General features: G+C 39.4%; 1 protein-coding gene across 2 annotated transcripts in view; it reads right to left on the bottom strand.

Moving 5' to 3' along the window:
• Positions 1-673: 673 nt before the first annotated feature.
• Positions 674-17,374, bottom strand: part of grb10b (growth factor receptor-bound protein 10b) — a 59,822-nt gene continuing 43,121 nt past the window's right edge. The window contains exons 6-17 of one of the 2 annotated variants that reach the window (XM_031873712.1): positions 15,697-15,853; positions 11,420-11,535; positions 10,870-10,944; positions 9,213-9,350; positions 8,811-8,921; positions 8,388-8,486; positions 8,199-8,276; positions 7,770-7,886; positions 7,220-7,286; positions 6,995-7,082; positions 6,731-6,824; positions 674-5,939 (exon numbers count right to left, since the gene is read on the bottom strand). In XM_031873712.1, the coding sequence (XP_031729572.1) occupies positions 5,793-5,939; positions 6,731-6,824; positions 6,995-7,082; positions 7,220-7,286; positions 7,770-7,886; positions 8,199-8,276; positions 8,388-8,486; positions 8,811-8,921; positions 9,213-9,350; positions 10,870-10,944; positions 11,420-11,535; positions 15,697-15,853 (1,287 nt within the window). In that variant the 3' untranslated portion in view covers positions 674-5,792. The remainder of the gene's footprint in view (positions 5,940-6,730; positions 6,825-6,994; positions 7,083-7,219; positions 7,287-7,769; positions 7,887-8,198; positions 8,277-8,387; positions 8,487-8,810; positions 8,922-9,212; positions 9,351-10,869; positions 10,945-11,419; positions 11,536-15,696; positions 15,854-17,374) is intronic. The other variant, XM_031873714.1, reaches the window with a different exon arrangement.

The raw sequence follows: 17,374 nt of genomic DNA, 5'->3' as shown, positions 1-17,374 counted from the left end.
TATCAAAAAATGTGGCCATGCATTTTGTGTACGTCACACAGCCATGAGATTTGATGGACTATAATGTTTTCCTTATCTGATCATTTGTTATTCTGTAACCTTGCTGTTAATGATTCTCAGGCAGTATAAATGTTATTAGTTGAATGGTCAGGCTGGCAAAGAGTTTAAAGACAATCTCAGGTAAACCCATCTACAGTAAGAAACACTCTTAATACTCATACATGGATGTACAGCACTCATAGAGTGCAGTTCAACATCTAATATTTAGTCAGTTTAGAGTAAAACAATATAAATATAAAGTAGATGGGACACGACAAACTAACTATGGCCGTGAAGTCTTCCATTCAGTTCATAATGTCAAATTATAAACTCTCTTTTTCATAGTATTACATTACTACGTTATTTTCTCCATCCAATATGTACCCAAACATACTTTAACAATGTTTGTGTAAAGGTTTTTTTTGTGTTTTGTTTTTTGCACACACCAAAGATCTATTTTGTTTTACTTTAAGCCTTTGAACCCTTACTATTTTTGCATGACTGATAATCCAAAGGGTGTGACACACCACCCAAAGGTTACATTCTTAGAAGGATCAATGCAGTGTTCTTACTGTGGGACCTCACATTAACCTGATTTTCCTTTCCATAAGTATTTACATGTCACATTAATCATTTGCAGGATTCATTGGTTCCACATGCTGCTAAATTGTTCTCCATGATAATAAGTTTTTATCAGCCCTTGAATGTGTTGTGAAATTGCACCATCTAGCAGAAATTAAGAGGACAAGACTTGTAATGGGAATAGTGGATAGGACCGATTGTTTTTTAGATTCTGGACACACCTCAATCTTCAAAACTATGGTTAAGACAACCAATGCACATGCAGTATGGTTTGTACACTCTATATACATCTATTACATACGATATTATACATATATAGCAGTGTTTCATTCTTAAATTAGCAAATGTTATAAAGGAGGTTTCCCCCAATAAAGACAAAACTTTTTTTTTTCATATCAATGTATTAATGTTTTATTCTAATTACAATAAACAGAATATATCAGTCCCTTATTTGTACAAAAATACCTGAAAAGGTTACAATTAAGATTTATAAGCCATTCAAATATTTACAGATTGAAGCAAAACACATTTTGAATACAGGAGCTCTCGCTTAAGGAAAAAGAGATATGTTACTGTTTTCTCTTTTGTATTCCCTGAAATACATAATAGTTTAATTTTTTTTATACACAGATATATTTTTTTACTTTACTCATTTGTACAGCCACGGTATCTTGCATTGTTGTTATGAAAATACATGAGCCGAGATGCTATTCAATCAATCTTTGCAGGATTGGGGCCAATTCACTTTCAACTCCAAAAGTAAAACTGAAAGTGCGACGGAAAACACAAGCATTCATTCTCAATCACCTCTCATCAGAAGCATTTGGAGTACCATTTTCTGTTTTTGAACTGAATACAAATTGCAGGGTGTTTGAGTGTGAACATTCCCCTCAGAACGGTAGCTTTGTCTGTCATTTGGTCCACATGTTAGGTCTGCTTTGTGCAGAGAAAGAGAAGTAATCAGAGGCACCATCTGCGGTTACAAAGTACCTGGTACCAAAACTGACACTGCTCCACTGCCATTTATTTTATCTACATGTTTGTGTGTGATATATATATCAACAGCTTCAACAATAAGAACAAGCAAGATTGTTAACTGTACACTTTAAACAGTACTGGGTTCACTCCATTTCTGCTGCAAGGGTTGTTACCCCTGAGCAACCCCTTTACATTCATTTCTGTTAAGTGTAAAAACGTTGATTTCCAAATCCCCATATTAATTTTTTTCACGTGTTTAATTTACTTTCTGCCTTTTGCATTTAGAGTGAGTGGATATCACAGTTTTTATGCAAGTACACATCCCTCCTTCAAGGCTACCTGTTGACATCTGCTACCATTTACGTCAGTCGGAAAAAGACAATACTCTTAGTTTGAGGATGAGAGCAGAATGGGAGGACTGAACTGAAACTCAGGGAACTTATATTCGAATTTAGAAACAGCTTCAGTGAGGTCTCAGTAGCATAAGATTACTTTCTGCAACTACATAATTATTTATGTATTGTCATAATCCTGATTCCTCCAAATATCCACATATCGAATATCAGTGACAGAATCCCGACACAATACAATCAAAATCCACATTCATGCAAATGACAAAAGCCTACCTGCTAAGTTAAGTTTCCCCATTCTGCTGAAAGGAGGCCAATCGAGCACTGTTGCTCTGGTATGGTTTGACTGACATGGAAAAGCCACATCCCTGTTCATTAAAGTTTTAAAAGGTATAAAAAAATTGTGACAATGCCTTAATGTGTCTGTATGTATAATTGCGTGTGTGTGTGTGGGGGGGTGAGGATGCTGGGGATTTCGGTTATTCATTTCTTCAATAACATCTAATCCAAGATTGAACTTGAACGTAAATGGTTTTTTTTCTAAACCTACATTTCTACAATTCTTTCTCCAAGGCAACATGTTTGAACAATGAATTATGAGAATGTTGAGGCCTACTTTACCTGGTTTCCAGACACTTTTGTGGCTTTATTACTTTTATTCATATCTATTTTTCCTAGTTTAGGTCACCACAAAAGAGTGACGACGAGAACACTTGAGGCGTTTTAAGATAAATGGGTGGGAATTCTTAACAGCAGATATTTGTATAGATCTGGGAGAAATGAGAACATTAGTTAAAAAGGGGGGGGGGGAGAATTTTTTTTTGTTTTTTTCTTTTCAATTCCAAACATTCCAGCTGTCATCAGTTGGAATGACAATGGTACAACTATGGATGCCAGTGTGCTTAAAACATTACTCCATAACAAGTATTGATGATGACAAAAAAACAATAGATGCTATGTCATGACAATAATAATAACAACAATAATAATAATAATAAATCACACTGGTCAATTATTTCATGGTAATGACAATAGAAAACAGAACAGCGCTGAGAAAAATAAATCTAAAATGTTCAAGTAATCAGTCACATCCAGATAAATAAATACATTTTGCTGCAACAATGCTTAAAAAAAGAATGATTGAGTCATTGCATCTTAGATAAATAATGGTGACCATGCACAGAGGGTCAATGTGTTGACTCTGCTTCTCATATGTTCAGTATATGTTAAGATAACCTGCAGGACATGAAATCATGGCTGTCGATGGACGTACAGATATTTAGTTGTCTGCTGACCTGACCAGAGCTGCCAACAAAGCTTGGACTAAATAAAATACATTTTTTTATTATCTCTGTGAGCCTGACATTTTAGAAAATGTCATGTATAATTTTGAAATAACAAATCAAAAAAAGGAAAACACACCCGTTTGTGGTGCAACATTTTAAAGAGGGTCCACATGACATCACCAGAAATACTTCCAATAACTTTGGGCATTCACCTACTGTATGTCTTCCCAGATTTCTGGGTTTTGCCTTTCATGTGTTATCCATTGAGCTCCATTCTGCCAGGCATGATCAACAGGTGCTAAAAAAGTATCCCCGTCTCTTAAAAAATAAATTGAATCCAAGTTATCCAGAGAAATCATGATTAAAATCTTCCTTCCACTATAGTCAATTACAGGAGCTCCAGCTTAGACTTGGCCAAAACAAAAGGTAATCCAGTCAAACACTTTGTTCTGACTGAACTTGGCTGGCATGAGGAAAACAACTGATTTTGCACTGTCTGGTCTATCCAGTGCCCCCAAACTAACGAGTTTAACTTCCTCTATTTTCGGTCTTATGCTCTCATTTTCGTAGATCAAAAACATAAATCTTGTACTAGAGGCAACAGTAAATTAAAATGAAGGGACATGGGTTAAAATATTCAAAGGGGGCCCTGTAGCACTTGCAGTACTTAGTACTTTTGCAGTCAAGATGTTTTTCTGCCACTCTGATGACAAGTGTATTTTCACTTTATCCGACAGCAGGCTGAAGAAATAGAGAGGGACGGGCCGCTATCATTTCAATACTCTTCTCTATTTACATATTCTTTTTCCCACACTGTAGTAACAGCTATTTTTTGTAGACAGTCTGGCTGAAGTCAGAAAGAGGTGGCGTGCAGTGGGCAGAAGACGCATTTTGGATACTGTTAGTTCACAAGTACTTCCAGGCAGAAAAAGGCAGCATTATGCGGAATGTAATGCACAGAGTCTACTGTCAGTGTGGAGTCAGAGCACACTAAATCATGCTCCAGCCACATTTATGTCTGACAGCATCTCACTGACTTCCAACAGGTATACAAGTAGGAGGCAATTTCTAGGACATGTAACACCTAGGTGAAAAGAGGGTCCACAACCAGGACAGATGTTTCCCAGTCGATCAGGCTGTGTCTTTGGGCTGACAAAGATTATAATTTTTGTTTCCTTTGATTTGCTGTCACTTGAAAAATGCCTGAAGGAAATGTTAAGGGTATCCGTTACTGTGCTGTGGTGAGGAAAACAAAACAAATGAATACCCTTCAATGTCCCGCTTCATCTTTTGCAACAGGTGTCATCGTGCCTCTGTTGGCCGTAAACTACTGCATCTTGGTGCATTTAATAATTTCCCCCAAATTGTTAACTTGTTTTACTTTTAAACTTTACACAATCCCCAAAACTGTCTTCCTGGTTACAAACGTCCTCTAGTTGTATTACTTGTTATTTCACCCTGAATGACACCCTGGTTTGATAAACTGCTTCATCATTATTGTAGAAGCTACATGGGACATACTTTAAGGATATGAAGCATGCGATAGAATAACAAGTACAGAATGACCTTACTGTAGCACATGTGAATAATGAAGACTTGCAAATATCCAGAATGCAAAAGGTGGGTTTTAAAAAAATATATTATTAAAGAGACTATTGACAGCAATACATAACTGCAATGAAAGTAGCATTAAGAACGGAAACCTTTTGTGGCCAGAGTTGAGCAAACGCATTTCTGTGAGGGTGGACAGTGCAGATGATTACAAAAATACTTTGTTTCAACAGTTCCAGGTTTCTCCTTTGCCATTTGTATCCAGACTACTTTGACTTGACAAACTTCTGTTGCTTCCACACCCCAAATTGATTCAAAAGCAACACACTCTTTTTAGCGCCTTCAAATCTCATCCACATTGAACAGTGACATGTCCTTGCATGCCTATGACACTAGAGGGCGGTAGCACTATCTCACAGTTAAGACAGCTGAGAAGTCATGCACCGTCAAAGGCCACTCCCCGTTCGATGAGTGCAAAACTAAGAGACAATCGATTCTCAATCTACAGTACATCTTTGAGGACGTGTGATGACGTTTGAATGAGACGACAGTTTGTTCTCGGAGAGCACAGCAGCGATCCAAACGAAAGCTTGAACCGTCCTGCTGATTGTCCAGTTGAAGGGAAACAGTCTAGTGAATAAAACCTTGAGGGTCACTGTGTCCAAGCTTATTGATGACTATGGTTAGCAAGATTGTGGAAGATTTTGCAACAGCATTTGACACAAACGGCAGTGTTCATTTCCTCTATCTTCTCTCTTCTCGACGAAGGAACCTCGTGAGCAAGTTGTGCATCCGACTCCTCCAACATCCATGCAAAAGGATTCCAACAAGTCAGCAGTCTCCGGCGGACTCACGGCAATATAAAATGACAACGAAACATCAGTAAATTCACCAGCTTCTTGTAAAAATGAAAACAAATAGAACCAACCAACAGTTTTCTTTTTGTTTGTTTTAGGCAGAGTCAGGTCAAGTGATAGGGGTCATGGGGTCAGACGATCCGAAGATGTCATAAGGCCACGGCGGTGCACGGGTGTTTGAGTTTACAAGGCAGCACTCCTCTGTTGAGCTGGTAGAACTCCACCAACTGAATCAGGTCGGTGAATTTGGTGGCGCCGTCATCAAGGCTGAAGAAGACTTGGCCGTCCTCTTCACACTGCCAATGTCAAAATATCCAGGCAAGAGGGAGCAGGGACACACCACATGGCAAGACAAAAAGGGAGGAAAGAACATCAGACTATTTTTTTAAGGACCATAACAATGGTTTTACATGTTTGGGCTTGTTAACAACAGATCGCATAACCCATTACTACTCACCATTTTAAAAAACACATTATATTTCCTAAGATTGATTTCCTGGATTTGAGACCAAGTTCATATTATCCATTTAACGGTTAAAGTTTTGTCTTCTGGGAATGACATAGCTCACAAAAACAATTATTTTCGGGCTAACAGATGCGTTCACACCAGCCGTTAATAACTTAATCCATTTATTTCCACCATCAACCATGGAAAAAATAACCTCTATTTCCGCTTAGTACGTGTTGCGGAAGTCCCAGATATCCCGGGACACTAAACGCCTTCTTGTCTGGGTTCATAACATAGTCCGGAGGAGCTCCGTGGATTTTATCGAGCTGTATTCACTGTGTCTAGCAAGCCACACGCCGGCTGTTTACTACAGCTGTGTGAACACAAAATAAACAGATTTTGCTGAGATTTAACTGCAATAAACAGACAATAGGGGGATGCTGAAATAACTACGTAATGATGCCGCTTTGTAAAAAGTTTGAATTCCTGTTTTGTTAGTCCTCAAGACATAGACCCAAGACATACAAACTACTACTACTGTATTCACTTCTTTCAACACAATGACTGCTTTTAAATAAAATAAAAAAATTGAAAGTATGTAAAAAAACGAAAACAAATGAAACATCAAGACATGCATACCGGTAGTATCTGGAAATGTTTGATTTTCTGGTGATGGCACAATGTGAGCACAAACGCCTTGGGGTTACTCTGACTGACTCTCAGCAGAAACAACCTGTGTCACGAGAGAAAGGAAGATGCTGTGAGAAAAATATTCAGTTGATTTGATTTTGTGGATGCATTTAGAAAGAATATTAAAACAAATATTATAATTTAATTTATTCGTTTGTGCTTTATTCATATTTAGTAAATAGTCAAATTAAGTTTTAGCTCCAGCTCCCTTACCCATCGACTTGTCCCTGCTGGTGGATAATGCGATGGGATTCTTCTCTGGTTATCCTGCCGTGGAACCACAACTGAGCTATGTGGATGACTGCAGAGACAATTAAAAAAAAAAATAAAAATTTTTAGCACACTGTCAAATTGTTTCAAAATATCTAAATTGAAGGAAAAAAAATGTCAAAAGAATTTTGACAATCAAGAATTTAGTAAATTATTTTTTGAGTTTACCTGAGCTTAGTGAAGAGTGGTGTAGCGGACTGTGGGAGCCTAATACGTTCATTCGTTGACTCCTCTTCTGAGAGAGACGCCGCAAACAGACAAAACAACAGGGATTAGTTCATGATCTGGTGTTATATTCTCCGTATTCAGTGTTTCTCAATAGATGCCCAACAGTGAATACAAAGCCACACAACAGTTATTACTGTATTGTAAAATTATTTCTAAACCTTAAATAAGAGCAAAATCAACACTGTATGATAATTACTTAATTAATGTGGACAGAATTTAAAACAGTCCCAATCCATTATGTTAAATCTAATTTAATGAATTCAAACTTTTCCCATTTTGCCTGCTGCCCCACAGCAATATCAGCTTCATGAATACACAAACAACTATTCAGGTCAAAACAACTGAAAAATCAACACTTACAACCAGAGGAAAATCAGCTCTGTGTGAATGTTTGAGCAAAAATAAATAGTGACATCTGCAGAGATCTTTTGAGGTTCACTCCAAGCATTGTTGACAGAGATAACATAAAAACACTGAGGTTGTGTCTCACCCTCCACGCATGTCCCTCCTCCATGGCAGCGCTCTGAGCTTCTACAGGGTTGTCAATCACCCTGCCTATCCTCCCTGAGAAATCCATCGCCACAAGGGAGTTCTCTGATACACTCCGCTAGGGGGAGACAGAGATACACGACATTCAAAATGTGGACAGCAACAGAAGTGCCAGGATGCAGCTATATACAAATGTAAACAGGCAGTGCAATAAAAAGTTGTTTTTATCCTCCATCTCCTGCTTGTTAGATTAGTTAGTAAGCTTTTCGTGGTGCATACATCACACTGGTATTCCAGCAAAATCAATGTTTTGCTCATGTCAAAGATGGAGGATTTATTCAAAGCAATGTTGTCACGCTAAAAAAAGTTGATTTAGTGGTGTAGGTTTTAAGGTGCTTTAACTGAATTTAAAACAAAGCATTAAACTTACCACAGGTCCTGAGAAGTGTGAAAGTAAGGTTTTTCTTTGTAGGGGAATCTTATAATTCTGGTACAATACAATCCCATACTGTAAAGGAATAGGAACACACTCATAAAGCAACACTATCAAGATTTTTAGTGAGCATGTTGCACACATACATCAAAAAAATATGTCACATATTTGTTGTACTGCTGTTACCTTGAAGAGCCGGAAGGCGGTCATCCAACAGGTCCTGCCCTGTTCATCCTCCGCACACAGCATCCTCAACTCCTTCAACTCCCCTCGACATTTATTGGGCTGCGAATTAACAGAATCACAACAGAAAATAATAATCATCATCACTACCAGCACCAACATTATCGCCATCATCACTAATGGAACTAACTGAGTTGACAAGGGCATTTTTTTTTTTACTGTTTGCTTATCTACAATATATAAAACTTAGAAAAATAAGAAAATATCAGGTAACTACAGCAATAAACCAGAACATCAGCCCACATATATGCATGCCAACCTGCTTGTCGTGAGACAGGGAGCGGCATGGCTGCTGTCAATCATTCCTCACCTCATAATATTTAATCAGAAATCAGCTTCATCTCAATCCTGTCATCTGAGACTCACCTTGATGCAGAACTCATAGTCTGTCGGTGCGCCGTGCTGTTTTTTGCCTGTGATGACAGTGAAGATGTTGCTGTCGTCAAGGTCTGCTAGAAACTGTAGATGTCTGGGCTCCTAGACACAGAAATAATTAATAAGTCAGAACATCCCAGAGGGATACAGCCTGGAGGTATACTCACAGGCATATGCAGAGAGACCACCATCAATAAAAGTCTGATTCTTTAAAGGATAATATGTTTCATTTGGAATATTAACTTATCTTATTACTACAAAGATTTCAATAAAATATGCATTTGAATGATTTATTGATAAATAATGACTGTAAAGTGAAAAAAAAAAAGGTTAGAAAAATGACAATGAACTATATTCAGTCCCTTGAAGATGAACAGATGAAGTTGCGGTTACCTTTGAGGTTCCTTTTGTAGAGCAGTAGAGTCCTGAGCGCCGCAGGAACATGTAAACTTTCTTCCATGACTTTCTACCCACCTCCTTCACATACAGATACCCCTGGATCTCTGGACAGCTACTGGTTGCTAGGAAGTTCTGAGGGAAAGACATTGAGCAGGGGATCAGCACACAACAAGTGGACATCTACAGAGGCAAAGAACACAATGTCATCTGGGCTTCTTGCACCGGTGCAAGACCGACAGCCGATGGTTGAGAGGGGCGGCAGCTTGAATTCTTACACACCACGGTAGCGACCTCGATCCAGCAAGACATTGTGCTACTGTCTGAAAAATCAAACGCTGTAGAGCCTTGTAGAGGGCCGAAGAAGGCTGACAGGATCTTGACATCGTCATGTGTATATACATACACAAACATTTACAATATATACATAAGTTATCTATGTTTAAAGCAGGGCCTGTAATGGATTTCTAAAAACCTTTGTATTTTCTATTTCAAATACCAAGAGGAAAAATAAATAAATATCTAATCACAAAGTGTTGTGTTGTGCAATGTACCTGCTAAGACAAATACAGTACATACATTAGATTAGCATACAGTGCATTCCTTTTGGAAACCCTTAACGACTAATATGTCTTGTGGGTGTCTGAAAGAGTTTGCGGTTTCCATGTTTCACAAAAATATCACACCATGAAGTGGCAGGTTAAGTTATTAGAGCCAATCTGGAATCTGTGGCTTGCGGCTGGAATGAAAACTGTTCCAGAGGACTCTTCAATATCTAAAGCACATGTTTCCCAGTGTTTTGGAAACATTCCACGATGGGCCTCATGCGTGAGCATTTTCCGACAGTTCTTTTTGAGGCACTGCACCTTGCGGCTTTGCGTTGCATAAATGGCAAATATTGCAAACACCTGGATGAGCTCGGGTCGGAAAGGGTCTTGGTTTGGAAAGAACTCTTAGTGAGTGCAAAGACCTTGTATTTAGAATAAGTCAAACGCCGGGGATTCCTGACACAACCCATGCATTTATCGACTCCTCTAGCATAACGTCTACATGATCAGCAGGGGAGTTAAAAGCTTTCTGTGAGTGGCAAGGATGAAGGGATGGATTCCACTTGTGGTTCTGTCTCTGACAGCTCCATTACTTGATACAGGAGAGAGCCAGACTACATTTAAACCCTCCATCCATTAAGACCAAAGCTCTTCAAAATCCCAAGAATCTTTTTGTCTGGTCTCCTCACAGGCTTTTTCTTTGCTTCATATCTTTTGTGAAAGCAGTGTATGGCCCGTGAAGTGGTCGGCGAAGCAGATAAGTAGCATGACACAAGTGTGTGAATTTGTGCTGTGTAAACATACGGGTAGGTACCCGACTGCTATTTCTGACTGCTTAATTCCATCCACCATAAGAGCGGGGCTTGTGGTGCGTGTGCCGAGACAGTCATGTGTCAACAGGGGATCAACGATAGTTATTACTGCAGGCTCTGACGAGACACTCTGTCTGAGGGTCAGAGGTGAGGTATGTCGCCTTTATTGTACAGTATGTAGTGGGTGCTGACTCTGAGCTGTGTGCGTGTCGGGAGAAGGAGAAAGAGAGAGAGATAGACAGAGAAAGAGAGAGACGGAGAGAGACGCGTTTGGAGTGTGTGCGCTGCATGTACCTGAAGTAGCTGAGACGGTGGAATCGTACGATTGGTTTCCTGGCACCATGCAACCATGTGCTCCGGGAAAAATGTCTGGTGGAAGAATAAGAAGGTGGAGAGAGACGGCGGCAGACAGACAGAGAACATCAGCCACTGTGACAATAATTACAGGCTCGGAATTTGTGACAGAAAAGGGAAATCTCATTAGTCAGCTGGCAGTATTTCACAAGAATACACAACGTGGAGACACTTTGCCAAAAGAACATGTCTTTCATTTTGTCTCTGTGGCCACTCTTTAGAGCAAATAACACCAGTCAATTCTTTACTTGAACATCTTTTTTCATTTGACTGAATGTTGTGAATATTAGAAACCATCTGCTGTAATACTGCTATCCTTTTTAACCGTTTCAAATCATCTAAAAATGCAAAATCCACAAGGAGCTGTTGCTGCAAGTGTGTTTGTCTTCACAGACTATTAGGTGTACGGTAACATATATTTTAATGAGAGGACGTCAGGAGTGACACAGCACGTTTAGAAATGTGTAAAAAAAAAAAAAAAATGGATTACCAGGGGGTTTCTGAAGAATTCATATTTGGCATAGTTCTTCCTGAAGAGGAATCTACTGTCGCTGTTCATAGAGGCCTGTACCTGAACCACCAGCTCGTGGTCTTCTAGACAGCGCTCTGATGTGAGACAGGCAGAGAGAGCAACGACAACAGTGAATGAGGTTAGTATTTTTGGTAAATGTGGTCTTCTTTAATAAACACTAACAATCTTATTTTCTAAAACAACAAAAACATGTCAGTGGTGTGAGATTATAGCACCAGTTCCCAATGAAACTGAAAGTGCATTTTCTTAAACAAGTGCATTGTTTCCTTGTTTAGAACCTGACCGTCTATACATGTCAAGTCAGATGTTTGTTCCACGTGAAGCTCCCTTTCTATATTAAGCTTAAAGCACTAATCTTCTTTTGCTAATAACATCTCGGTCGCAGTTACACACATTTGCACATGGAAACAGCAGACTTCAACTACACATCAACACAGGATTTATATATCTATAGGTCTAATAGTTTAGAAATGCAGACTGGTTTCAATGGCTCATGCTCATCAAGCTGTGACTGATGATCAGACCAAGAGTGTTTCAATGAGGTTAAAATAGGCTGTGATTTAACTAAAAGTGTGTCCTTTTATGGATGTGGTCAGAGGTCCTGGAGATTTATATTCTGCGACTGCAATGCTAAAATTGGTAATGACTCTCTCAATTACAACAGCCATGCAAGTTCTCTCCGTCATGTCTTTATTAAAAAGACATCTTCCTTTCCCCAGTATATCTAATTAAAACGCTTTTGATTAACTAATAGCAGTATTTGCATCTGTTTTTTCATGTGAAATAAAGAACTTCAGAGAAACTCGACTGCACAACTTCCTCTCACATAATCATCATTAGCATGTGTCCCCGTGTTCTACCTCTTTATCACCTCTTTCACAATCTCTTTGACACGGTTACGGCTCTTTTTTCTTCTTCTTTCCGTTGCATCTTGTCGCGCCCGTCTGATGAGTCACTCGTGTTGGTGACAGTGACTCACCCTGGCAACACTACCTCACTGTCCCAGAGTTGTTAACCTTTTCAGGGTGACAAGCAGAGGTCAGCGTCACTAATCTCAAAGGGCCATTTCATCCCATTCAGCAGCGCACCAGCGAGTGGGCAGTGATGTACGGGAATAGGCTTCTCTATTCAAACACACTATTGTTCGGGTCTCTCTGAAACTTCTATTCTCGTCTACCACCCAGCAGGAAGTCTGACGGCACACATACGTATTGCAACAAGCACTTCATATATACATGGAAATGTCTAAAATATTATTTAAAATATTATATTAAGTAATAGGTCATTGGTTCTCAGGTGGCTCCGTCAACATACACTATACACACAACTACAAAAGACATTGGTACTTAACGAAAAATGTATTTAAACTTCCATAAAACCACCATTTTAACAGCAGTAGTGACATATTGTGATGAGCATACTTTTTTGGAAAGTATTAATTTATATTATATTATTTTCTTGTATCAGGTTCACACATCGACAAACCAACGCGCAGACACATTTAGTCGGACGGTTACTGGTTCTGCAGTGGCAAATGCTTAACCCTTCAATTTGAACAATCAGCATGCCGCTGCTGCTTCATCACATCCCATTTTCTGAAACTCCCAAACATAAAATACGATAAGTAGATATTCCAGACCTGAAAAGAATATGGTTACAGTACAGGTGCCCCAGAACAGAAGAAAGGCTATAATAGAATAAAGTTACTCCGAGCCAAAAAATGATGTCATTTACAACAAGCCGACCTAACTGCATTTGGCAGAATTGTGTTGGCAGCATGATGAGAAATGTAATCAGATCATGATGGATAGTGAAATATTAAGTTAGAGAGTTGGGACCTGTACTTTGAATAATGCCATATATTTTCGAAAAGTTTCCTCACATGACAGCACAACAGCCAAAAATACGTTGACACAAGTTGTCGGTTGAAACAGCAGAATTTAAGTGTTTATACATCTGTTTTTCACCATGTCTCTTCCTACAGTATGTTTCACTACCAGGCACACTGCTCAATATAAAACTACACCCCCTCCTCTCCCACATCTGTTGAACTGTAAAGACATGAGCACAGAGCACAGGCTCAACTTGTCTTCCGTAAGTGCTTTATAATCGCCCTCTCCTCAGGGGGAGGTTGAGTTTTCTAACGTTCAGCTGACCACAGCTTTCCAAACTTACTGTTATAATGCCAAGTCTAACACAAAACAGAAATGCAAAGCTCTCTTCCTTCTTAATGCAGCAACAAGTTAAAAAAAAAAAATCCTGGATCAACCCCTGGAATAGAGCATCTCTCTTGAATACTGTTTCGTACTGTTACGTCATTTCAGTGTCACATTTGGAGTTCAAGAATATCAAAACAGTGAGTGTGCTGGTCTTGTAGTTTTTTAGCAAATGGGAGCTAACATGCCAAGCTCAGTGAGCTACACTACTATTCCTTCCCTTCACTTTCTCAAATACCTCAAGCTATGTTTACTCCTAAATCTATGAAGAATTTACTGTATGACATGCAACATCTACGATGTAGGAACGACAGGAGAACTAAAACGTAACATGTAAATCTGTTATATCTAACTTAAATTTCTACATAGAAATCTAGTCCTCATTGCTGAGTAGGTTGCCGACATCGTTTTGACCTTTTTAACACTACATTAGTCCTGAGGTCTCTGTCTGATGCAGTGAGGGTTTCTATATTCGGGAGAGAGTGGTATCGATGGTATCGCCACTTCAGTCATAAAGAACATTTAACATGAAACATAGCCTTTTAAACTGCTCATCAGTCATTTCATCACCTCTCTGCCGTGTCATTTATAGCACTGGATTGATAACATTACACTGTTTGTTACACTGACAGCAGCACAAGTCGGCAAAGGTTTTATTACAGTGTTCATCAGTTACATCTCTACATCTCCTAATCCATAACCTTCACCTCCTTAAGCTTCTCATCGGCTGGCTTCCACTCTGAACCCTTCATTCCCAATTTAAGGAAAAAGAAAACAACTAAATGTAATCTTCTGACAATTATCTTGTTAATCTGGAGTCTGAAAAAGAACTGATTATGAGCAGTCTCGTGACCTTAAATGAGCCTACCAGATTAAAAATATCAGTGAAGGGTGTCAAATACATCTTGCTTTCACTACCCTATCCTCTGCAAAAACCATAAACTTTTCTCATAACCGCAAACACCAAATAAAATAACTCAATATAATGCTCAAACAAGTCTCAATATGTTGGCCTTAGGGTGGTACCATTTATCAATTACTGTGTTTGTTTAATTTATGAGCGGGTACCAAAGAGAGTTATGCCGGTTCCCCAAGAGGTCCTGGAGTATTGGTTAGATTTAATGAGGGCCCCTTGGAAAGACTGTCTCCACTTACAGTAATTCTGCTGTTTACTTGCATGCAATAACTTTAGGAAACCCTGAGCTGAAATATACCTCATTTTGTATTCTGCTTCAAGCGTACTATACAATGAAGCTGGAATGTTTTATCAGCCCGATATGACTGTTTTTACTGAGAAGTTGGTAAACAAGACAATAATTGAACTTATCTCAACATACCTGTAATTAGCATCAGATATTATTTTGACAAGATTATTCATCAGTTTACACTCTGACTCTTCCCACAGCACAAATACATGTACATACAACTCAGGCATCTTGTAAGTGCATCTCTTTTATCTTACTAAGTGAGACTATCCTTGGCCTGTCAGTGCTGAAGAAACTCTGACTTCATGTGCAATGCCTCGTCTATTTCCATCACGTTCTGTTCGCGCACAAGCGGCTCAATACGTTTTTTAACTGACATATTTTTCAATGACAAGCAGCTGAAAGTGTGCGCTCAATGTCTTTCTCAGTTTTTCACGAGATAACTTTTTTCCCTGCCTTGTCTGCAGAATCCTGCACTGCTACAGCAACCTTCCACACAGCCACTGTGTTGTACTTTATCAGATCACCGTACATGATCGCTCAGTGCGCGCATATGCTGTGTAGTATGTGCACGAACTCATCCTTGAATACATGCCTGCGTGAGAATATGCGCCTGAACTCTCTGTCTGCCCGAGTGCGCTGTCATGCATGCATGCATGCATGCATGCATACATATGTGTCAATGCACCTGTGTATGCCACTGATTGTATTGCATGTCTCAGCCCACCAGAAAATCCCTGAGTTTTTGTGTAGGTGTGCGAGTGTGTGTGTGAGTGAACAGTATTTTCGAGCCTTTCCGTGCTCTGCCTCTTACCTAGCCCTAGCAGCGGGTGGTGCTCAACAAGTGCCCAACTGTTGTCGTCCACACAATGGCTTTTATAAACCAGGAGCTGGCACAGGTCCCTGGCTGTCATGTCGGCTGGGATCTCCACAACTTTACACATGCCGTCTTCACTGAAGATCTTCACAATCTATGAAAAGAAAAAACGTATTAGAGATCAGTAGACCATTTCAAGGTAGTTTGGCAAACTACAGATTGATAGACCTTACCAATGGCGAAGGATAAGTTAAGAATAAGATGTCGGTTTAAATATAAATTTCATGGTAACCCCTCAGGGAATACTTAGTTGTGATAAAGTCATTTAACACAAACCCATTTTTGAAAACTCAGCCTAATAGGTGGGTGAAGCCAGCACTTTTCTTCAAACACTAGCATAGTATTTATCATATAGCACCCCATACACTATAACATACACAAGCCTGTAATTATAGCACACAATAGAAAAGAACAGACATTCAAAACTATGTAGCAATTGTGGTTGTAAGAAATCGCAGACAAGCATTTCTTATAGCAACTTGTTGGTGTAATATAGAAGCAAATATACCGTAGTGTGTGTATAACAAGTATCTGCTTTCAGTGGATATATGTACTGTAGCTCAAGAGGAAGTAAGCATGGTGTTTCCAATCATAGCGTATCACAAAAATGTATACAAGTATCCAGAAATAAGACATGACAATTGAATATGCTTCAAGCTCAACTTCACGGACACAAGTTATTTATTTTTGTCATAACTTAATATGTTGAAATTGGACCAGTAATAACCCAATCTGTGGATAACACCCAATTTAATTTTGCTCTATTAACAATACTGACTCAAACACATACTCACACACATGTTGAGTCACTACTTTGCTGTCCAATATAATGTATATAATGTATCGCAACAGTGTATGGGTCTCTATGTAGCTCAATCTCCACTCATATTGTTGTATATCCGTGTATATACTGTGGTTAAGCTTTCCCTTGTTGGAAATCAACAAAACAATCCAGGAAACATAACTGCCATCGCTATTATGGTAAATGGTCCTAAATCTACGTCCACTAAGTCCACAGGTTGGCTTTCCGAAAGGAACCCATGCAGTCACGTTCACATGACACACATCTAATGGCCCACAGAGAAAACTAGATCAGCCTGACCTGCAGAAGAATCCAGCCTTGTTAAGCCTACACAGGAATCCAGCCTACTAAGCCTACACATGTCATGTATGCACACTTCCCACATGACATATTACGACAAAGAAATTCTGTTCTCTTCTTGAAAGACGCAGCTCATAGCGTCACAGTTTGTACAAATCAGGCCTGAGGCGCTCTATCCCCCCAAAATGTTCAAGGCGAAAGGCAAGGGAGCCTCCATCATTCAAAGCTGCTGATGTATTTGACTCTTTTCTTTTTTTTTTTACTGCTCTGCTCACATCTCCGAAAAAGACAAATTGTCTTTAGCCTTTGAGGTATTTACACATTCCATGTCTCGCCCCTGGTTAATCATAGTAGTGCTCCAAAGAGAAACAGTCTTCACGTGTAAAAAGAGAGGCAGACACACACACAAGGAGAGATAAGAGACGCAGAAAGAGAGCGGTCTTACCTCCACGGCCCGCAGTAGGCAGCAGTCCGCGGAACACGAAGGCATTTTTGGTGTCAGCCTGGCTCCCC

This window comes from Anarrhichthys ocellatus, unplaced genomic scaffold (assembly GCF_004355925.1).
Source record: "Anarrhichthys ocellatus isolate YVR2014 unplaced genomic scaffold, GSC_Weel_1.0 scaffold74, whole genome shotgun sequence".
Taxonomy (NCBI): domain Eukaryota; kingdom Metazoa; phylum Chordata; class Actinopteri; order Perciformes; family Anarhichadidae; genus Anarrhichthys; species Anarrhichthys ocellatus.
Note: the sequence above shows the minus strand (reverse complement) of the source record. Positions and strands in the feature narration are given on the sequence as shown.